General features: G+C 32.7%; 1 protein-coding gene across 1 annotated transcript in view; it reads right to left on the bottom strand.

Annotated features, from left to right (window-relative positions):
- The window catches only part of LOC123662294 (sodium/calcium exchanger 3), a 156,686-nt gene that overhangs the window by 33,450 nt on the left and 98,204 nt on the right, over positions 1-25,032 (bottom strand). The window contains exon 2 of the mRNA XM_045597155.1: positions 1,281-1,372. Within this exon, the coding sequence (XP_045453111.1) occupies positions 1,281-1,372 (92 nt within the window). The remainder of the gene's footprint in view (positions 1-1,280; positions 1,373-25,032) is intronic.

Raw genomic sequence — 25,032 nt, 5'->3', positions numbered from 1 at the left:
GCTAACTCGCAGTCGAGCAGCGTTGTTGAATAAACTTTTAGGCCCTCTTCTCTATATATATGAAGTAGGAGACCTTTGTCCGTTGTGGGAAGTTACTGACTAATATAGTTTAGTTCAGCTCATTCTATGAATAATGAAGAGTAATACAACCAAAACAATAACTAAAAATGTGATGCGAACTGAAAAGAATCGGTACATATTTTTATAACGCAAATGAAATTGCAAGGTACGTAGAACTCGTAAAATTTAACTTCCAATTCTCATTCAAGCAAAGGATGCCAGCGAAAACTTGAATAAATAAAATATTCAATTTGTAAAGCTCCCAAAAGAAAAACAGTATAATAGAATCCCGTATCACAAACCCGAAAATACACGCAACACGTATATCCCGACCATAATTTCCATCTCTATAGCCTATGTCAGGATCCATGATTGACATGTACAGCTAGTTGCAGTGACCAAAAAAATAAATCGAAAAGATAGTCAGATGCCCAAATATTACGATACGGATTACGTTTCAGGTTTTCATGTCAAGTTTTGAGTCAGAAGCAGAAGAAAAGGTAGTAAGTACTTCCATTTACGAAGACATTTAAAGTCCTGAAGAAAGGAGTATATAGTATAAAGTTTCTAAATAAACTTGCAAAGTTTGGGTGTGCTGGAATAAATCTCTTATAGGGATAAGCACATCCATTATACGTGAGTCCCCATGACAAATATATTATGTATATAGATTTGTACGTATAATAAATTGTTAAATAAAATAAAAGTTAATTTTTCAGTGGAAAAGAAGCTAACCAAACTAATGAAACAAGTAAATTGGTGAAAAGGAAATAAGCTGTATCATAATTCAAATCGTAACTTCGAAACTCACTTAATTTTAATCACCCTTTTTTGCATATTTATTCAAAAAGTATCTCGAATATAAAATTAATACGTACGAAGTCGTTGCAATATATAGGCTATAAATAATAAAATAGTTCAATAAAGTTCAATTTTGGCTGGTAAGACTAAGTTGAAATCATCTTCAATAAGAATTTCAAGAAAATGTTAGATTGTGATTAAAAATATAAAAAATATAATAAAGAAAATTATACATAGGTACACATTCAGAAATGCTATTAATAATTTAATAGAAAATATTTAAATTTATAATAATACATATTTATAAAGCCAATCAAAAGTCAACAAGCAACTATTGTAGTTGGGATCGTATTTACAACATTGCAAGTTTTATTTACAAAAAAATAATTTATTTTTTTTCGCATAAATGGTTCACTTACCCCCAAGTAAAACCGGGTTTCCGAGGTTCACGTAGAACAGAACATCTTTTTCGTAGCTATCCTCTTCAATTATGTGGAGAGAAATAAATTTTCTGAAACAAAAGAAACGATTTTTATATTAACAAAAAACATTGGTTGTCTGTAAAGTTGGTTTACGGACGATAGTTTAACGTGACAACGTCATAACAAAACACCTCCTCGGACGCATAGGCCAATCGAGTGGAAGAGAGATAGATGCGGCGCAAGTGTACAATGAAAGTAAAGGGACAGAGAGCGTAACGTTACAATGAGTCATCCTTTTTAACCGACTTCAAAAAAAGAGGAGGTTACTCAATTCGACCGTATATATATTTTTTAATGTATGTTCGGGGATAACTCCGTCGTTTATGAACCGATTTTGATAATTCTTTTTTTGTTGGAAAGGAGATATCCCTAGTTTGATACCATGATAAGGAAACCAGAATTTGATGATGGAATCTCAGAGAAATCGAGGGAAACTCTCGAAAATCCGCATAACTTTTTACTGGGTGTACCGATTTTGTTGATTTTTAATTTAATCGAAAGCCGATGTTTATCATGTAGTCACATTTAAATTTCATCGAGATCTGATTACAACTTTTGGAGTGATCTTTGATAATGCGTATTTACTTGACTATTTTTTCGTCTACCTACGTTGTATTACTTGTCGATATAATTGACGTCGGTTTTTCTTCATTTGCCTGCAAACACAATTATTCGTGTATGCAGCCAGCGATCATCGATTTATTGGACGCTGCCACGTCAAAAAATTAGAGGTTATTTTTTTGGAAATATTAATTTAATCGTCTTGTTCCTATTCTGTTTTCATTAAAGTACGATCTCTGACCCGTTGTATTACTAACTAGTAGTTCCTGAGATTGACATGTTTAAATAAACAAACAAGCTTTTCAGCTTTATTATATCAGTAAAGATATATGTTAATGTGCGCCACGATTTATAATAATGTAACTAAACTATATTACAAACTTTGAAAATTGTTTATTAATAATAACTTGTAAATATCAACTGAATTATCTTCTTTTTATGCTTATTTCTCACTGTTATATGCATATGGTGTTAATTTATTTAGATAACGCTGACGAACCTTTAAAATAAAACGTCACCAAATTAGACGCCCTCCAGCCAAATAAACCGACGATTTGAAGAGGGTTGGCTGGCTGTAACTGGATGGTTAAAGCGGGTGATTGGGTCTTGTGGCGAACCCTAGGGGGAGAGGCTTACGTCCAACAGTGGACTGTAAAGGCCGATGATGATACAAGAGAAACATCAAGTGCTTAATGAAACTCAATTAATGTTTGACTGACAATTTTTACACTTAATAAAAAATTAAGAAATTGTTTTACTACTCAGGAATATCCTTTCAAATACTAAGAACCCTTAAATAACGCCAACTTCATACTTTATACTTAAAGGTCTTAACGCACCAAAGTAAACTAGAACCCTAAATACAAGATTTATGTGTTTCCGTGTGTATAATTAAATTTGTCGACGCACTGCTAGCTTTGAGCCACATGTTTACTGTTTGCTTTTTGCCAGACCTACCTAGAATAAAAGATATTTTGGAAATGATACATTTCGTAGCTATATTAGCTACCCTCCCTTTTATCGCTCCGTTTTTAGCAACTAGAACTGATATAATACTGATAGAGATAATTAATCGTGGTTGAAATGTTGTAATACATGGTTCTGTCACAATTATATCAAAGTGATTACAATATAACGCGTTTTTCAATGTTATTTCTTACCAATCGTCATAGAAAGTATAGAATCAAAAATCTAATCGTAAGCACTAATAGCAACGAACCCAATTGTTTTAATTAAATTCAAAACTGAGGTAGGGCACAGCAGGAATTTCCTGCTCAAAATATGGAGGAGCCCGACTGGGGTAGTACCTCGACCTTACAGAAGATCACAGCTAAATAATACTGTTTTCAAGCAGTATTGTGTTCCAGTTCGTGAGTAAGGTGACCAGAGCTCCTGGGGGGATTGGGGATTGGGTCGGCAACGCGCTTGCGATGCTTCTGGTGTTGCAGGTGTCTATAAGCTATGGTAATCGCTTACCATCAGGTGAGCCGTACGCTTGTTTACCGACCTAGTGATATAAAAAAAAGGCATCTGTTTCTTAACTAAATGTATTTCTATTATGAGAAGAGAATTAAGGACATTGCTCATACTTCCCCGAAATCTGGAGTCACTTGGAAAGTACCACTACAGAAAATCTATAAGATTGAGTACATGGCCAAATACTATACAATACTGCTCTCACTTAGTACTGTATTCCTGTAATGAGTAATTTAGCCATAGATCCTCAAAATTTACTGTCTTGGTATTAGCGGTAAAGTCAGCAACGCGCTCACTTATATTTATATGATAATTCTGGCGTCTATAGACTACGAGAGACTAAGACTTATATTATACCTACTAGAATTAAAAGTAAAATAAAATTATTAACTGTATTTGAACCTCCTGAAGTCTTAATATAGTCTGTTGTCCGTAAAATAATAAGCAAAACTTTTTATCTCTTGCTTGCCACTTCTACATCTCTATCTCTAATCTATAATAACCTCACAATTGAATTTGTGCCTTCCTTGCCCCGAGTACACTTGGTTATGTTTACTTATATTCACATTTATTAAAGAAAAATATTCGCACATTCTTGTAAGTTGTGTAGAACACGACTGAGAAAACTCAAGGAAACATTTATTTCTCACTTTAAATCTATAGTTATTCATTTACAATACACACTTTTAACTACATTGAATACAATATGACACTAATCACGTATACGCCACTTATCGAGCAACAACGCTAGCCTCACAAGACCATTACGAAAATTAGTATTAACTAGTCGGAAGATGGTGTCTCCATCTTTATGCTCTTCCGGTACTTCAAAAAATAATAATCAGAATAAGAACGATACAATCTTATAAAATTATTGATTGATTGGTTTAAATTATTAGAAGCTCGTTTAAAAGATAACAGTATTTATTGTGTAACTACCCTGCAAAACAGATAACAAAGATAGTGACTGACTAATCGTAAATTAATAGGTATCAACCATTCGAAATATGGCGTCACCATCTTTGTACTATTCCGGTATTAAGCAAATAAACAATAAGAGTAATATCGACAAAAAATCCAATATTTTAATAATTGTCAGAATTACAAATTTACATGCTAACAATTTCAATAATATTTTAATATTTATTATTAAAAAAAAGTAATTGGTTAGTTAGATCATGAGATAATTTTTAACAATTTATAATAATTTTTCGTTTGCCTGAAACATTAAGATAATTTTAACAAACAGGCAAAATCGCTAAGCTTGTAATTCATTTTTTTAAATTAAATTCTTAGGTTTTTTTTATTAGGAGTTTAATGTACTAAATTTGTTCAGCCTTTGTTGATAAGAGGAATGAGTTAATATTTTGGAATAATAAAACCTACGCAGTATTACAATGCGATTCCAGAATATATTTGTGTATATAAGTACATATATATATAGTACGGAATTATTGTTTAGGAAGTGATTTTAATTGATTTTTTTTTGCATTACTTGTTTAGACGATTACGGAATATTGAAAAGTTGGGGTGTTTTCAAATTTGTAGTCTTTTCATGTTTATTTTGACTCAATTTTACATCTAGTTACCTATAATTTTATACTTAAAATTGATATTCAAAAACCTAGAGCAAAAAAATTCTTAACTTGATTACGTCTTAAATTTCGATTCAAACTTATATAAACACTAGCTGTCCCCGCAAAACTTTGTTTTGCCATATACGTTATTAACTATATATAAAAAATTGATGTTGGCCGATCCTCAGACCTACCCGATATGCACACAAAATTTCATAATATTTTATTAACCTCCTCAATCCCCGCCCCTTTATAAATGAGGAGTATGAAAAATAGATATTGTTCGATTCTCAGACCCTACCCAATACGGACACAAAATTTCATGAGAATCGGTCAAGCCGTTTCGGAGGAGTTAAACTACAAACACCGCGACACGAGAATTTTATATATTAGATTTTAATATAATTACTAAAATATTCACAATCAAATCCCCTTAGACATCGCTTCGTCATGCTATCGTTCCCTCTAGTCAGCGACAAAGCTCTGGAGCGTGAATCCGTGATATGGTAACATTAATCTTTCGACCTGCTTATTCTTCTACCCTCATATAAAATGTGATAAATCGCTCATAAAAATGTCGACATTAATTTCGAAGATAATCATTTTTTAACTAAGAATATAAATGTCTATAATATAGGTGTAGTTCACATATCATTTTCTATGTAATTCGTAATAGCTCAAAGCTTATTTTGATTATCATTCAGACTTATACATTTTGATAAAATCTTATATATAAAATTCTCGTGTCACAGTGTTAGTTGCCATACTCCTTCGAAACGGTTGGACCGATTTTAATGAAATATTGTGTGCATATCGGGAGACGGCAACCATCTATTTTTCATACAACTAAGTTATAAGGGAGGAGGGATTAAGGGGGTTAATAATGTGTATGGCAAAAAAACGTTTACGGTGTCAGCTATTAAATATATAAAAAGATTAGGTTAGACAGAAAAAAACTATTATATAAAGCTCCACGGTTTCACCCGATTATAAATTACTATGTAGCCTATAGTCTTCCTCGGTGAATAGGCTGTCCAGTACAAAAGGAACGATTCAATTTGAACTAATAGTTTCTGAAATTAGCTCGTTTGAAAACTCTTTCACACACAAAAAAAAACTCTCTACCTTTATTATATTATTAATTAAGATTTATGAAAAAAACTTATTTTATAAAATTTTGAATCTCGTGTTTGTATAGATGTCTATTTTATTCGGCTTAAATTTTAGTACTCAATTACAGCTTGTTACAATAATTCATTCATACTTATCTACATCCATAAGATTAGGTACGTTTAAAAAATGTTGAAGAATAAAATAACAATTTCATTTTAGTTTATTTGAAATAAACTAGCTGGGCAACACGGTTTCACCTGCGTTAATTAGAAATAAAAAGTGGTACTAACATATATTAAAGCCTAATAGCCTTCCTGGGGGATTGGAATATCCACCACAAAAATATATTTTTTAATTCAAATAGTAGTTCCTGAGATTAGCGGGCTTAAACAAACACACTTTTTCGTTTTATATGTTAATATGAGTAATATGCGTGCCTTGTATTATTTCAAATCTTAATATTCTTGCTAACAGCTAATTGTTACGATCGTTTAGACTTACATAATTACATAAAGCTAGATTAGACGAAAACTGAAAAAATATGAAGAAACTAAATAATTGTGTTTGCTCAAATGAAAATAATTGTGTTTGCTCGCAAACGAAAAAAAAAACTAACTTCAATTACATCGACGAGTAATACAACGTAGATCGACGAAAAAATAGTCAAGTAACTACGCGTTATCAAAGATTACTCAAAAAGTTGTTATCAGATCTCAATAAAATTTATATGTGACCACATGACAAACATCAGCTTTCGATTAAATTAAAAATTATTAAAATCGGTATACCCAGTAAAAAGTTATTGCGGATTTTCAAGAGTTTCCCTCGATTTCTCTGGGATGCCATCATCAGATCTTGGTTTCCTTATCATGGTACTAAACTAGGAATATCTTCTTTCCAACAAAAAAAGAATTATCAAAATCGGTACATCCAGTAGAAAGTTATGCGGTATAATACAACGTAGGTCGACGAAAAAAGCGTCAAGTAAAAACGCATTATTAGATATAACTCGAAAAGTAGTTGTTAGATCTCAAATAAATTTAAATGGGACCAATTGGCACACACCACCTTTCGACTAAAATAAAATTTGTCGAAATCGGTCTACCCGGTCAAAAGTTCTGATGTAACATACATAAAAAAAAAAAAATACAGTCGAATTGAGAACCTCCTCCTTTTTTGGAAGTCGGTTAAAAAAAACTGACGTTAATTGGCATCAACAAGTAGATTCCACTACCACCTTGGAACTTAAAAAGCCGACCGATGGCGGGATAACCATCCAACTGCTGGCTTTGAAATTCACAGGCCGAAGGCGAGCAGCGTCTTCGGTGCGACAAAGCCAGTCCTGTGGTCACCAACCCGCCTGCCTAGCGAACTTGTGGAGGCCTATGACCAGCAGTGGACTGTATTAGGCTGATATGTGTGTGTATGTGTGTGTTATAAAATTAACTTAACTGCTATCCGTCTATAGAAAGCTTATAGTCATAAAAAAAATTTGCTTATTAGTATATAAAAAATACAAATTCATTTTCTAATACGGCAAAAGTAATTGAAAAATTAAAAGCGATTAGCGCTAAGGCTTTGATGTTGCACAATAATTATAGAAAGCTCAAAGCAAAACAGAGTCTTATGAATTTTCTTTAAAATAGTTTTAGTGAAAAGTTCTTTTATGTTTCGTAATTGAAATAACATAGTAATTAGCTCACGTGCTTCTCCTTACAAAATTTATTCTTTAGAAGTATTACTGAAAAAATAGTATAAAAATGGTTTATGTTAATTGCTGAATATCTGGCAAATAAGAAATCTTTGAAGAACTGACGAGCAAACTTGGGATGGGGTTTTAACTAGCTATTTCAACTGGCTTTAAAAATGGAGGGGGTTTTCAATTTCACTGTATTTTTAAATTATTTGTGGGCGAAAGCAAGCACCAGTGCTTTTTCGTGGTACCCTTTAAGTTTAATGGAGATCTGCGGAGTATTTTTGGAATTATTACTAATAATGCGTATTTGACTAATTTTTCGATTACCTACTTTTTTACTTTTCAATGTAAGTCGAAATTGGTTTTTTTTTAACTTGCGAACAAACACACTTATTGTATACATTTTGGAATATAATGGTGAGTCATATTAAGTAGCGCTAATTTATATTGGAAATTAATTCTCAAATAGGTACTATATTTCTACCTCTATACTCCTAACTACGTGCATAACAAGGTTTCACTACCACCTTGGAACTTAAGAAGCCGACCGATAGCGGGATAGCCATCTAACCGCTGGCTTTGAAACACACAGGCTGAAGACGGGCAGCAGCGTCTTAGGTACGACAAAGTCAGCCCTGCGGTCATCAACCCGCCTGCCCAGCGTGGTGACTATGGGCAACACACATGAGTTCATGCATTTTTGGCGCGAAATTGTGGAGACCTATGTCCAGCAGTGGACAGCAATAGGCTCGAATGATGATGATGACTCCTATAGATCACGTTCAGTGTGAAAAAAACAAAATCTAGCCGCTATTTAAATTTGATTCTACATCATACACATAACAACACTCTGTATGCATATAAATTATGAAGAGTTTTAAATACATTAAAATACTTAGGAGATAAAATATCTTTACACAGATACAGACGTTTTTGAACGTGCTTCAATTAATTTTAAACAAGGTTGTCAGTGTTTTGAAAAATGTACGATGTGAATAAAATATATGAGATGAGATTAAGTTTATACTGTATTTTGTAAGGTATATTTGACTGACTCGTTGCCGCAGTTTGTAGTGACCCTGCTTTCTGCTCCGGGAATCCTATCCATTTTATACGGCTTAAATAGACTGAATTTTTTTATAAACAAAAATAGATTAATTTTCTTAATAAGTCCTTCTACACTGTATTTATACCATAAAGGTGAGCAAGCAATCACTCAGTTTTCCGGATTTCTTGCTGAGCCCAAAATTTTAATATAAACTTTGCCAGCACAAAAATAGCATAGATAAAAAAAGAAAAATATATATTAAGAGTGGAAAAACATGAAATTAAATCAAAATCGTACATCAATTATTTACATCTCTATTTTCGAACGAATAAAACCAATAACTGTATGCATCAATAATGGTGGTATTGATTTATGGCGGTCTAAGTATAAGTGACCTTCAATTGTAGACATGGCAAAGAGCTGAGGAAATACGAGAAGTGGTATTTGCACAAGTAAGTATTGAAGAATTTTTGTTCACCAAATTCACCAATTTTATTTAATAACAATAAATATACTAAAAAGTTCATTTAATTGTGTACAAAATTTAAAATAAAATGTTATATTTTATACAATTATATACCTACTAGCTGACCCCGCAAACGTTGTTTTGCCATATATGCTATTAACCCTCTTAATCCCCCCCCCCTTATAACTTAGGGGTATAAAAGTAGATGTTGTTCGATTCTCAGATCTACCCGATATGCACACAAAATTTCATGAGAATCGGTCAAGCCGTTTCGGAGGAGTTTGACTACAAACACCGCGACACGGGAATTTTATATGTTAGACTAGCTGACCTGGCGAACTTCGTATCACCTTATTCTTTTCTGAATAATAACATAATATATCAAAATAAAATATAGCCTATCTTTTAAGTTGGATCAAACTGCACACGGTGTTCAAATTTGATTAAAATCGGTTAAGTAGTTTAGGAGTCCATTGAGGACAAAGATTGTGACACGAGATTTATATATATTAAGAAGATACCTTTCAACACAGTAGTTATGCCAGGAAAATAATAATAGACGACCCTACGTTTCCCTTTTCTACAGGCTTCATACTGTCGGTAGGTATTAAATTTGTTATATAAACTCGTAGCTGTATTTTAACTATTTTTTTTTAAATTTTTAATTAAATTAATAAAAAAAATATTATTTACTAATATACTAAAATAAATATAAAATAATTTTCATCCATTTAGAAGGGTGTATTTCGTCTCTAGTTTGAATCTTCTATTATATGGGGATTGTATTATTTAAATATTAAAATTAATAATTGTTTTGAGTTCTCTGAAATTAATTTATATTACTCTAATAGAAGCAAGAGCTTTAAAAAAAATTTAGGTCCTAAAAATTTTAGGTGTGCAGAGCATTCGCCGTATAGAAATATAATATATATGTAAATACTAGTTGTGCCCGCGACTTCGTCCGCGTGGAATTCCACATAAAAGTTATCGTTCAGTTCGCAGAGTTATAAACTATATACATTTCTAAAATAAAAGTAGACTAAGTTACTCCTTACTATCTACCAGTGTAACTCCCGTCATAATCAGTCCAGCCGTTTCAGAGATTAGCCGGAACAAACAGACCAAAATTTTATTCTAGTATAGGTACCGTGTATCTATATGCATTTAGTAAAAAGTGGTTATTTTAATATTATAAACAAACACTCCAATTTTATTTATTTGTATAGATTAACTCACGATAAATAAAAACCTATAAGGCTCATGTGTCCAATATTCCTCCTTGAGAAAAATATTAAAAATGCTATTTCATAAAGGTGTTAAACCAAATCAAATAAATCCAAAAGAAGGTATGAGTTCACATTCCGAAAGCGATTTATCGTAACTTCTCACCTGACTAGGATATTAGGATTGGATTTGCAAAACACAGATCCATCCTTTTTATCTCCACAAGCAGGAAATGTTAATGAATTGAAAAAGGTCGCCATGACTAAAGCCAAGACAAATCAAACTCCACATAGGGTCGAAAGCTTGGAGCCTATTGTTGCGTAACTCAAGGAATTTTAAAAGGGAATTTAATACTTCTGTACTTGTTAAATACAATATAATGCAAAACATTATAAAAATATTTTATTGTACACTTAAAAAGATATTATTACTGAACTATGAGAGGTTTTTTTAAGCTGGCAACATGACAACATTTTAGCTATGCCATTACAGTTCTGAAAGTTTTTAGTATGTTAAAGACATATCTTTTTTATTATCATAGTTTAAAAAATACATTTCTTCCCATATAAATGCAAGTCTTGTGCTTTTCAAGTGTCATTACAGAACATTGAGTATATAATACCAACTTAGTGGCATCCTTCGTTCAAAATTCAACGTAAATTAGGCCTCTTGGCTCCCTACCAAGTTTGCGTACGTGAGGTGCTCTCGTCAAATATATTTATTTGAAATCCTACCCTCAAGTATGTTATCATTAATTTTGTTTGTAGAGATTTTTGAATATTAAATCACAGACTGAGTAAGATGCAAGAAGTATTTTATCTCAAAATTATTTTATATTTTGGTGTTACAGAGGTTAAAAGTTATATGTAAAATACAATGTGGAACTATTAGCAAAAATGTACGAGACTTCTTTACCACATACTTTTTCAGGTTTATTTTTCAGTCTCAAGGTTGAAATAAGTTACTAGGATCTTAAGAACCTGTGAAATCTGTAATATATCGTTCGGTTATTACAAAAAAAAAATGTTTATATTTATTTTATCAAAGAAGATTATTATTAAGTGTGGTCACTTAGAGAGTATAACCAATAAAAAACCATCAATAAATACATAAAGGACTACATAATTTACTCCATACTAGTGTAAAAGGTTTTGACACAACAATAAAAAAGTTACATTTCCAGAGACATTCCTTTTAAAGTGAAGGGTTCGCCGTCAATTTCGTACGATAGTCGTAAAGGTTACTCGACAAGAAAACGGAGGGAATTCGCGAGACGGTATCTGCGTTACATTATTTATGGTGAAATGAAATGGGGTGCGGGTAAACTCGACTTCTTGTAAATGTAATAACAACCACTACTTTCTGTCCGTAACTGCACTCCTTTTTTATTTTTGTACATAAAACCGTTGAAAAACTAACTTACTAGTATGAATGTAATGATACATTTGTGTAAATAAAATTGAAGTCTCTGCTTGTAATATTAAAATAACCGCTTTTTAATAAATGCAAATAGATACACGGTACATTTACCAAAATAACATTTTTTACAATTTTTGTCTGTCTGTTTGATGAGACTTTCACTGGCAGACAACTGATTTAATAAAGAGTAACTTAGGCTACTTTTATTTTAGAATTTTATTTATTTTATAACTCTGCGAACTGAACAATAACTTTTTTGTTAAATTCCACGCGAACGAAGTCGCGGACACAGCTAGTGTGACATAACTTGAAACAAAGTACGTTTTAGTCGTTTTTACGTGTATAGTGCTTTGTAATATTTTATTCAGAACGATAAATTAAGAAAATTGTAAAAATACATATAACGAAATATATAAACAATAGTCTTGTACGCTAAATAAGCAAGATGTTTCTGTTACAAATTGTCTAAAAGACGAAATGTGAATATTTGATCACGAAGCACGTACACACCGCGACAGGTAATACAATTTGTATATTTTTCGGTATAAAATAATCTGAAAGATAAAATATGCATCTACAGAAACAAAACCATTTTTAACCGATTTCAAAAAAGGAGGAGGTTACTCAACTCGACCGTATACGAGTAGTATAAGTTAATACGTGAAGCAAAAACTTTGTACCCCTTTTTAAGAAAATTGCGCGGACGGAGGAGTGTGAAATTTCAAACACTTCTAGTTGTTAGACGCCGCGTTGGCGCAACGGTTACCAGCCATGGATTGTACCTGTTGCGTTGGCGGTTGCGGGTTCGATCCCCACACATGACAAACATTTGTATTGGCCATACGGGTGTTTGTCATGATCTGGGTTTTTGTGCAGTCCTTATGGGTCTCCCCACCGTGCCTCGGAGAGCACGTTAAGCCGTCGATCCCAGTTGTTATCATGTACACCTGATAGCGATCGTTACTCATAGTAAGGAATATATCCGCCAAACCGCATTGGAGCAGCGTGGTAGATTAAGCTCTGATCCTTCTCCTACATGGGGAAAGAGGCCTATGCCCAGTAGTGGGATATTACAGGCTGAAGCGTAGTTTTTATTTTATTCCACTATGTCGACAAACAAGCGTACGGCTCACCTGATAGTAAGCGATTACCGTAGCTTATAGACGCCTGCAACACCAGAAGCATCGCAAGCGCGTTGCCGACCCAATCCCCAATCCCCCCCCCCCCAGTTGTTTGAATATCATCGGCACCGTCGGTGACCGACACGGTCAGTCGGAGACGCAAGTTCGATCCCCACTGGAACGGTCAATTTTTGATATGATATTCAAAAATGTTTAGAATTCCTAATTTGTGGGTAACACAAAAATAAAAATCGTACTTATAGTTGTGTTACGCATAAAAAATACATTAAATCAATAAAAAAAACCATTACACATACTACCATGTATTTGACACACAAACACGCATATTATAATTTTTTGTTGATTGTCTGTCTGTAATCAAATTGAAAAATTTAAAAAAAATGATAATTTTCATTATTTTTTGGTATTCTTTAATTTAAATTTTTAATTATAGTCGAACATCTCGTCGTAACATACACCATCTCGCTCAAATATAAATAGGACGTAACAAGCAAGCAAAAAAGAATTAAAATCGATACACATAGTGAAAAGTTACGAGGTAACACAATAAACTAAAGAGAAAAAACACAAACGAATTGCAAACCACCTTTTATTAATTCGATTAAAATAACAAGTATCACGTATCATTGTGAGTGAAACCACGCGAGAGATATATAAGGTTTAAGGGTATAGGTATAGCTAGATTATAAATAAGGTTTAGGGGATTGGGGGTTGAGTCGGTAACGACCTTGTAATGCTTGTAGTTTTGCAGGCGTCTACAGACCACAGTAATCGCTTACCATCAAGTAAGTCGTAAACTTGTTTGCCGACCTATTATACAAAATTAAAATAGGTGATCGCATTTGTTTTTTTTTTTTTTTTTCATGACAAGCGCCAGTTTTCGAATAAAGAAGAATCATCGAATTCTGCACACCCAGTAAAAAGTTCCGTACTCCTCCTTACCAACCTTCTTTTTTTTAATGTCGTTAAAAATACCGACAGCGACGTATAAAAATAAAATTCGTAATGACAGTGGCATACAATAAAAGTAACACAGTTAAAAGCCACTAAGCAAAGAACTGTAACAGCACAATAAAAGAATTATTTTTAGGACAATCCTTGTCATCGTTGATCCATGTAGCGATTAAAGATATTGACGCAAAGAAATATTTTATTCACCTTAGCTTAAAAGATTTCGGACGAGTCCGTTTTCAATGGATATCATTTATCAGATGTCAGGTAAAGAATAAGTGGTAGTCCTTTTCTAGCGTACAATACTTTGGATATATGGGTTGTTTGATTAATGGCTTTATTCCATACGTTTGACGTCTTTGTGGTTCCACTTGAGTTCAATTGTTATAATTTTTCACATTTAAAAAAAATTCGTTTTTCAGGTAGGGTTAGTACTCTCGAGTTGTCAACTTACTTATAGTAGAGAATACATCCATCAACTCGCAGTAGAACAGCTTGGTGGATTAAGCTCTAACTCTTAATTCTTCTACATGGAGAATGAGGCCTATGTCCAGTAATAGAATGTTACAGGCGGCTCGATCGTGAATCTGTAGCAGCCCAACTTAGAAAGTTCCTCAACCTTACAAAAAATTGTAACCAAATAATACAGCAGTATTAAGTAGTGGCGTGTTCCTGTAGTTAGTACGGTAACTTAGACAATCATACAAAAAATCATTGTTCTTTTTTAGCGAATCACCCTAGAATAGTTTACATTGGACGCCTGCCAACCCTAACGACTTGCGATTGACACTTTATAGGTAAAAGTGAATTCACCAAACTATACTGTTTAATACAATTTCTAAAATCTAATTTATACCATTAAAAATAGATTAATAAATGGCAATTTCGTGCTGTCTCTTTCGCACAGTATTCGCGTCTCGTTCACATTATTATTGAATAATAAAAAAAAGCTTAAATTTATTTAGTTTTTATTTAAACTGGGAATTAATACAACAAGCTTACACCTTTTTCTGATGCTCTTAAGCAGCAGTAACCGTTTAACATTAGATGGTGCTGTTAGGCTCGCACCCCACTTTATAAACAAAAAAAACTGAAGTGAACTATGACAGCTTCTACACATGTATTAAAACTGAGTAAGTCAAAGTAGTAAGTGAGTAAGTCTTTTCACCTATATCATAATCTACTGACATCCTGCCAGTTCCTGGACAATGTCCCTGTCAAAAGTTGATAACGGTCGTCATCTTGTGTCTGTGATAAAAACCCTGGCTGATAGTTTCCGTGCTCCCCAAAACAAGAGGAGGAAAGCCTAAGGAATAAACACCCAGAGAGAATAATAATGTATAGTAATATAATCTTTCCGGGTGGAAAATCTGTTGTTGATGTAAACGGATCTTCATCATTACCCATAATATATCAAAACGATCGTCTAGACGAACTTATATTTGCGCGATTGCCATTCTAATTTACTTATTTATACATCGTAATACTCTGAATTTTTTGACGTGACAACGTCTAATAAATCGATGAATGTGAGCTGCATGCAGGAAAAAGGATGAAACATTGTCTAGTCACGCCCACTGTCACGTTACGCATTTATCTCTCTTCCACTCGATTAACCTATGCGTCTGAGGAGATGTTTTGTTATGACGTTGTCACGTTAAACTATCGTCCGTAAACGAACTTAACAGACAAACATTTTTTTTCATATAACTAATACAAAGTTTACGTTTTTTACTACACAAAAACAAAATTAATCGTTAAATGTCTTACTAATTTATTTTTAGAACGAAACTTTTATTCTATAGTCCCAAAATTTTTAATTTATTTATCGTATGTCGCATTCGTTTATTTATAGTGTTTCGCGGTATGTGTGTATTTTGATCTGTGTATTAATGTAAATGTTTTAATTCACTTAAGTTTCACTTGCATCGTCGTTTTATAAAACCACACAATTTTCTGTGACAAATGTTTTCTATGACTTTATAGTAGATTAACCGACCCGTGCCCACTTCGCTGAGCGTTAATTATTGTTTTTTGATGCAAATATATTGTAAAGTTTTCATTTCGCTCGCATTTTTCCGACTTAATTTACATATACTATTATTTTTCTCTAAATTTTTTGTTCAATAACAATAAAATATAGCCTATATCACTCCTGAATAGTGTAGCTTTCTGTTGGTGAAAGAATTTTCATGATCGGATCAGTATTTTCGAAGATTACTCCTTACAAACAAACAAAGTTAGAAACTTTACCTCTTTACAATATTATTATAGATTCTTAAAGAATGAAAAATTAAGGTGATTGCAAAGAAAAATGGATAATTTCAGAAAACGTAATAATCTTTTCAACTTCACGCATTTTGTTGATAAGACGGGGACTTTCAGATAGTGTGTAATATAAGTTATGTGTGGTTTCAGACACTTTCGATTTAATGAACTTTTTATCCAATGTACGATATCCTAATGGAATTTTTAATTTTTATTTTAAACAGTATTTAAATAGAACGGCGCAATCGAAATTTAAAAATATATATAAAAGCACAACAACACAATCAAAAAACAATTAAAATTAATTATTATTAAATGCAGATGTGATGTGTTAAAGTTGTTTCACAGAAACACACTCACACAAATATCGTACTGAACATAACCATAAACAAATACGTGAATATAAGAGCTCTTTTCAATGCTTAGTTTTATGACGAACAGCGACTTTTTATTCTATTTCATACGAGCACGATAAGACTACAAAATTTTTTATTTCTACGCTTTAACCTTTTGTCGCCTCGTAGAACTCGTAAAGATATGACATTTAAATTGCATGCAGTAACTTCCAACCGAGTATCTCAAACAAATGATATATCGTGCTGGAAGTTTTAAAATGAGGACAATTTGAATACAACTCAATGATTTAAGGATTTAGTATTAACTATTCATTTAATTTTATACCATTTAACGGGTGAATAATTTAACATAATAGATAGAATCCGCATTACAGGATGTTTGAGAAGCTTTAAAAGTGTGCAATGCTTTGACTTTTTTTTTGATTGTATATTTTTTTCTTATTTTTTTTAGGTTGTCTATTCCTACGGTAAGCAAAACTTAATGCTTGTGTTATAGGTAACAGCCGCCTCGTATATTAGCTACATCTTTATTTTCGTCGATAAACATACATAAAAATAATACATATATAAATATATATATATGTTTGTTTGTTACACCGAGACTCGGCGTGGAAATCGAACCCACAACCCCCGGATCAGAAAGCACTACAAACTACAAACTGCGCCAATGGGCTAGTCGAAAAATGATACATACGTACCTACATAAATTTAATCTTTTTGTTTTCTCTCCAATTTTCTTCAACTCCAATTTTATTTATTTGTATAGATAAATATAATTTTTTTTATCTAAACAAATAAATAAAATTGGAGTCTGTAATATTTAAATATCCGCTTTTAACTAAATTCATATGTATGTATACACGGTACATATACCAACATAACATTTTTTATAATTTTTGTCTGTCTGGCTGTCTGTCTGTTTGTGCCGGCTAATCTCTGAAATGGCTGGACCGATTTTGACGAGACTTTCACTGACAGATAGCTGTTGTAATAAGGAGTAACTTAGGCTACTTTTATTTTAGAGTTTTTTTACAGCTCTGCAAACTGAACAATAATCATTTTGTTAAATTCCACGCAGATGAAGTTGCGAGCACAGCTAGTGTACAGTAAAATTATATTACGGAATTATCTGAATTTAAAGCGAGTTTGAAAAAACTTGTCAAAAAAGTAGTCTCAAAATCCATGACTAGCTGACTCGGCAAACGTTGTCTTGCCGCTTAACGCTATTTAAAAATAGGTGTTGGTGGTAGAAGGGTGAAAATTTAGGGTTGTGTGTATTTTTCAACGCCAAATCATAATAAAAAAATAAAAAATAAATAATTTATCTAAAAATTAAAAAATAGGAGTGGACTACCCTTAACATTTAGGGGAATGAAAAATAGACGTTGTTCGATTCTTAAACCTACCCAATATGCACACAAAATTTCATGAGAATCGGTCAAGCCGTTTCAGAGGAGTTTATCTACAAACACCGCGACACAAGAATTTTATATATTAGAAACAAAAAATTGTTAGTTGCAAATATTTTTTACATGTATAAAAGATTAGGTACTCTTATATAACATTTCACATTCGAGGACAAGACACGACATTTATATGACGATCTTGAAAACCTCAGTCGGGGAGATTAAAACATAGCGTAAAAACGAGCCCACTTTAAGCGCACCGTTGTCTTTTTAATGCCTTTGTTTGTGTGCATCGTGTTGTGTTTCATGCAAGTTCATTCTGCACTCTATCCTTCTATTTTCTCTGAACATTTCCCTTTTTACGTTTTTGATTTTATGAGATAAATGAAATAAAAACTAGAGTTTGGTTATTGTTAAAAATGGTTGCTATTACCGAAATTTCCTCTAGGTCGGAACTTACATCGTTAAAACTGCTGATCAAATATGGCAACACAGACGATACATCATCATTCATCATCATCATCATTCCAGCCTATTGCAGTCCACTAGTCAACTGCTGGACATAGGCCTCCACAAGTTCGCGCCAAAAATGCGTGAACTCATGTGTGTTGCCCATAGTCACCACGCTGGGAAGGCGGGTTGGTGACCGCAGGACTGGCTTTGTCGCACCTAAGACGCTGCTGCCCGTCTTCGGCCTGTGTGTTTCAAAGCCAGCGGTTAGATGGTTATCCCGCCATCGGTCGGCTTCTTAAGTTCCAAGGTTGTAGTGGAACCTTGTTATCCCTTAGTCGCCTCTTACGACACCCACTCCCAGACGATATCTCAGTAAAGACAAAATAACTACGTTTCAGTTTGAAATGTAAACTTAAGTAGTAGCTATGACGGTTTCCGTTGTATTCAATAAATCTTTACTTAATAAAAAAGATAAAGGCTTCCTTAAGTATATAAAAAAATCGGAGCACGTTCGAACAGTTCTCCGAATTTTGTCGTACACGTTAAATAAAGGAAACTGTCAAGGGAACAGAAGATGAATGAGGATCGAGAAGGAAGTATGTACTTCGTTACTTATGTATACTGTATTATTGACAACTGATATTGTATTACTGCGTGGCAATATGGTATATATGATTTTTTTTCTATTTGCGTTTTTTGAGCAATAATAAAGTAAAGGTATGTACAATATAGAAGACTGATTAAGATATTACGTCTACAGCCTTAAAATATTGCACTACTTAAGTCAAATGATAATTAATGATTGCTTTCGATTAAATTAAAAATAATCAAAATCGGTACACCCAGTAGAAAGTTATGCGGTACAATACAACGTAGGTCGACGAAAAAATAGTCAAGTAAGAACGCATTATTAGATATAACTCGAAAGTTAGTTGTTAGATCTCAAATAAATTTAAATGGGACTAAATGACACACACCACCTTTCGATTAAAAAAAATTTGTCGAAATAGTGGCCCCCCATTCAAAAGTTCTGAAGTAACATACTTGTTCAGTTCGCAGAGTTATAAAAAATAAATTTCTAAAATAAAAGTAACTTAAGTTACTCGACGAAAGCAGTATTATTTAGCTGTGACCTTCTGTATTACCCCAGTCGGGCTGCTCCACATTTTGAGCAGGATATTTCCTAGTTTTTGAGGTCTACCTAATCACCCTAGTCAGGAAATTTTCTGTCAAGCCCTACTTCAGTTAAAAGTTCTATAAATGTAGCCGAAAAACTCCATCGGGATGGCAAATAAACGGTGTATTGAAGTCGATTTTTACTGTGGAAACAATTTCTATTGAATAGGTCCCCAGTTGCTCGTATATATGATCAAGGTCGAAAAAGGAAACCCGATCTGAAAAACGGAAGTGTCAAGGGACGGCAGTTGTTTGCGCGTATTGCAATCATAGAAAGGAAACAAGATGACAATGTGTTGAGTTAAGAAACAAATCAACTTTGTGTTAGAAACTTAAAATGTATTAAGAAACAAATCAACTTTGTGTTAGAAAAATATAAATTAAAAATTATTAATCAAACTGATTCAAGATATAAATCAGTACAAATGCTATTTCTATTTTATTTATCTCTGTGGTCTCTATTTTGTCTCTCGTAGAGCTCATCATGTTAATGACTTTAATTGTTACAAGTGGTCGTCCAGTAATCGAAGTTCAACCATAATTAATTTAAATTATAACTTTGAACTTTATTAAAGTTCTGTTGTCAAAGACTGTGCTTTTATAATCACAGATTTAATCAATACTAGATTTAATCTATAACCTATTCTCAATTTGACCACAGACTTTAACAATAAACAAAAGAGTATATATGCGTGTGTGTGTCAGATATATGGTAGTGTGTGTAATGTATTTTCGTACATAATTAAAAAAATATTAGTATTCTGCACTCCTTCTCTATATAAACTATAATTGTGCAAAATTTCATACTCTTCCGTCCACGCAATTTTCGCAAAAAACGTTACAAAGTTTTTGTTTCACGTATTTATATATAGATAAAATAGTCGTATAACCCAACAAAGTTACTCTTTGTAATGAAATTATTTACTAACCCTTGTTGGTACGCATAGCTGTGGGACGTACGTATACAGCATACATATTAGTTAAGTTCAGTACAATTAAAAAACCTCATATGAATATTCTAGAAATATTGAAGATTTCGATAGAATTTAGAGGATTGTCTGCAATGGCTATTATTTTTGGTCTATATCTGTTTTATGAATCATAAAATAAATTTATGGAATTCATATCTCATTACTAACAATTTTACTGATCATGGTTTTAATACAAACTGATTATAATATCATTATATTTGCAAATGGAATACACAAAGTTCAAACCCATTGATTGTTTACGCTGACGGTGATGGCTCTCAAAAGTGTTTATATGTGTCGTACAGTGTTTGTCATTGTGTAAGCATTTGTGTTTGTTTTGTCAAATTTTCCGGACCCCGACGCGTGATTATTGTACTACAAGAGTTGTTAAAAACTCACTAATCAAATATTAATATTTTAAACATTTTTGAATATCATATCAAAAATTGACCGCTCCAGCGGGGTTCGAACCCGCGTCTCCGACGTACCGTGTCGGCGCTCTAGCCAATTAAGCTATGGAACGATGCACCCGCTCGAGCGAAACTTTCGATATGATAATTTTTAATTTCGGTTTAAGCGAACCGTGGCGCCGTCTATAGTGAGCTCTTTACAGAAACCCGTAACTATTCAAAGTTTCATATTACAATGAAAATCTTTGACAGGAGACGACACCGTGCTATTTTTAATATCTAAGATTTTATTTTTGTGTTACCCACATTAGGAATTCTAAACATTTTTGAATATCATATCAAAAATTGACCGTTTGATATTCAAAAATGTTTAGAATTCCTAATGTGGGTAACAAAAAAATAAAATCTTAGATATTAATATTTTTTTCCGTGAAGTACCCAAACAGAATCAGTGATTATTGATAAATCATTCAAATTGTATATGAGGCAGGGCGCAAGTCTTTATTCAACTTTTTATATTACTAACTTTGAGAAGGGCTCGTTCAATAAACAAATTTCCGTCACAAATATACTTTCACAGATTTTATTATACGTATAACTTTTACGCTTGGCAGTTTATATCAAAAGAATTCGCAAGTCAATTAGGACGAGATCTGAGGCATAGTTAAGCTATCGAGTCACGATTTTGCTTTATCACGCCATCTCATTCAGATATCATCTTGTTCTTTACTTTATATTGCCTTCGAGCTGAAAGATTAATTTATTTTTACTTTTTTTTACTGCTCAAAACGCGTTAGCAACATCTGTACCCTTCTAAAGAAAATTTGAAATATAAATATCCGCCAATCCAAGCAAGCATAGTGAAAAACTCATATTCAGCAGTGAAACATCTTATCACATATAAGTGTATACATATCAATACGTATAATAAAAATGTAACGGGTCGCTGTCTGTACATTTAAGATAAAAGAGAAAAAATATTATTAGGATCTAATCCAGAGAGCACCAAATAATAAAAACAAATTAACTATCTCGCTTACACACGTATGTTTTTTGTAATCGTTTTTGTGACCATACCGTCGATGATAGTATTGTTTAATTAATAAAGGAGAAGCTATTTTTAATAAGTAGGATTTTTTGCTAAACTTTGTTTAGCAAAAATTATCTAAGCGTAGTATAAATATGTTTTTGTAACCACTGTAGTTTGTAAATGTTATAGCAAAAGGTATATTATAAGTCTTATGTAAAATGTGTGAGACTGTTACTTGCGGACAAGCTTAAGGGCTTTTGTAAGTAAATATAATGTAATGTATGGTTTCTTAATGTTACAAATAAATAAATAAATAAAAAACCAAAACAATGATTTTCAGAATTTTTGTCATTTTGACTGTGCGTTTGTGAAAAAAGTTATGCCAATTTAAGGAATCACGTTGAACATGTAAAGTCACTATTCCACGCGGACGGAGTCGCGAGCACAGCTAGTTATAAATATAAATAGAAATATCTTCCACCATGCATTATATAGCTATGGAATTTGAAGGGTATATTTCGAAAATAATCTAAAATTTTCGCTATAAATAAAAGATGCAAATACAAAATTATATTATAATCCATCAGAATTCGCCTGGTTCATCGTCTTTTTAAATAAAAACACTGTATAATCAAACGATTTATTTTGTTATTAATCCGTATTATCTTAAACGAAAAAGATAAGTTTGAAATTTAAATTTGACTCCTACGAAAACAGCTAAATTGAATGTAAATCATAAAATACATAATATTAAGTGTAAATACAACATATAAAATGCTCTATCTACTTTTATAAAAAAAAAACATTGTGTATTTTTTTTTTATGTAATCGTAAATGTATTGCTTATAACTTCAGCCTGTAATATCCCACTTCTGGGTATAGGCCTCTTTCTCCACGTAGGAGAAGCCACACCAGGCCGCTCCAATGCAGGTTGGCGGATAAATTCCCTACTATGAGTAACGATCGCTATCAGGTGTACATTATAACAAATAACCCTGGCGGTTGCGGGTTCGATCCCCGCACATGACGAAAGTAAATGTATATACAAATATTATACATGCATAACTATATACAACATAGAAAGATATCTAGCTACAAAGCTGAATAAACTCGTAGAGCTTAAATTATTGAGCTTTTAATCTGTTAATTGTTTTATAGAAGCCGTGAAAATCCTCCTTTACGTCGAAGGTACCTTCACTTAACAAACACCTTGGTTATAACACGCCTCTATCATCTAAGCCGTGCGGTTTGCGGGAAATCCGGATTACTCTCATAACTTTTGCACGACGATCGTAAATGCTAACGAACACATTGACACAATTCCGCGCTATTTTTTTCTTTCACGAAATCTGTGACATGCACGGTAAAAGAGTCACTGTGACATTAATTATTACAGTAATTTGTCACATAGCAGATCTATGTGATAATTATTCGTTACGAATAAAAAAAAATTTAAACCTTATGCTACTTACTCATTATACCATTTCGCCTCTCGTCAAGATCGTCTCGATAAGATCTTTGCTATAAACATCAATAGTAAAAAAAAATAAAAAAATATTGCAATTATTACACTTACATTGAATAATAAGAAAAAGAAAATACAAAACATACACACGTTAAGGGTTCAAAGGTCTTATTGCTATTAGCCCTAACACTTATGGCGTAATAGAAACTATAGATTAAAGGCTATAAGCAAAAGTATCAACAAAAAAATATTAAACAATTGTTCCCATACTTTCTTATTAATCATTTTAGCTTTTTCTTATATTGTATAATCAATCGGTTTTAAATAATTTATTCGCAGAACACATCATTCAGTGCGCGATAGCACCAAAAGTACGGACTTATCCATAAAAGTTTTTGTTAGTGTACCGTACATCCTGTGAGTTCGCAGAAAATGTACATTTGATTTATGGTCTCAGATATATGTTTACGGAAACCGCATTCCGTTATTTAGATATTTTTCTGTCAGACTGTTTCAGAATTTTCTATGTACCAAGTTTTTATATGCATTTCAGTTGCGATTGTATATTACGTTTATGTTAAACTACAAAAGAGTTTATTTAATGTCGGACGAATAAATTCTTATTTCATAGTTTAACTCCACCTTCAACATTCAACCGCTTCTCATAGGACTCTTTTTCCATATTATAGGAGAAGGATCGGAACATAATCGACCGCACTGCTCCGCTGCAGGTCGGCGAATTACTACAACTTTTAGATGTATACGTTGCAGATAGACATATCTGACAGATAAAATTTGATCGTAAAGTACAAAATTGTGTCAGTAACTTTAAACTATTGGATACCGTTATTCGTCAGGTAGCTTTGTCCGTAACCGGTAAAATATGCTTTAAGCCTATTTTGATTACTTAGCTTTTCTTGTTACATAATTAAATAATTCTTAATATTCTTTTATATTTCTGTGTTTGTACTCAATAAAATATTTTTAACTGAGGTAGGGCACAGCAGGAATTTCCTGCTCAAAATATGGAGCAGCCCGACTGGGGTACCTCGACCTTACAGAAGACCACAGCTAAATAATACTGTTTTCAAGCAGTATTGTATTCCTGTTGGTGAGTAAGGTGACCAGAGCTCTGGGGGGGACGGGGATTGGGTCGGCAACGCGCTTGCGATGATTCTGGTATTGCAGGCGTCTATAAGCTACGGTAATCTTTTACCATCAGGTGTGCCGTATGCTTGTTTGCCGAACTAGTGTTATAAAAAAAAAATATATATATATATATATATATATATATATATATATATTTATACTGGACCTTTATTATTACAAATTTGATGTTAACAAATAACTAATAATAAAGAAATTAACAGTTTTTTTTTAGAATTACATTACTAGTTCTCTTATTTAATTATAATCTTGAGTTCACCAAAACCGCTTTGTGGGAAAAGGCTTAATACATTTTATACAGTTTTGTTACATAA

This window comes from Melitaea cinxia, chromosome 18 (assembly GCF_905220565.1).
Source record: "Melitaea cinxia chromosome 18, ilMelCinx1.1, whole genome shotgun sequence".
Taxonomy (NCBI): Eukaryota; Metazoa; Arthropoda; class Insecta; order Lepidoptera; family Nymphalidae; genus Melitaea; species Melitaea cinxia.
Note: the sequence above shows the minus strand (reverse complement) of the source record. Positions and strands in the feature narration are given on the sequence as shown.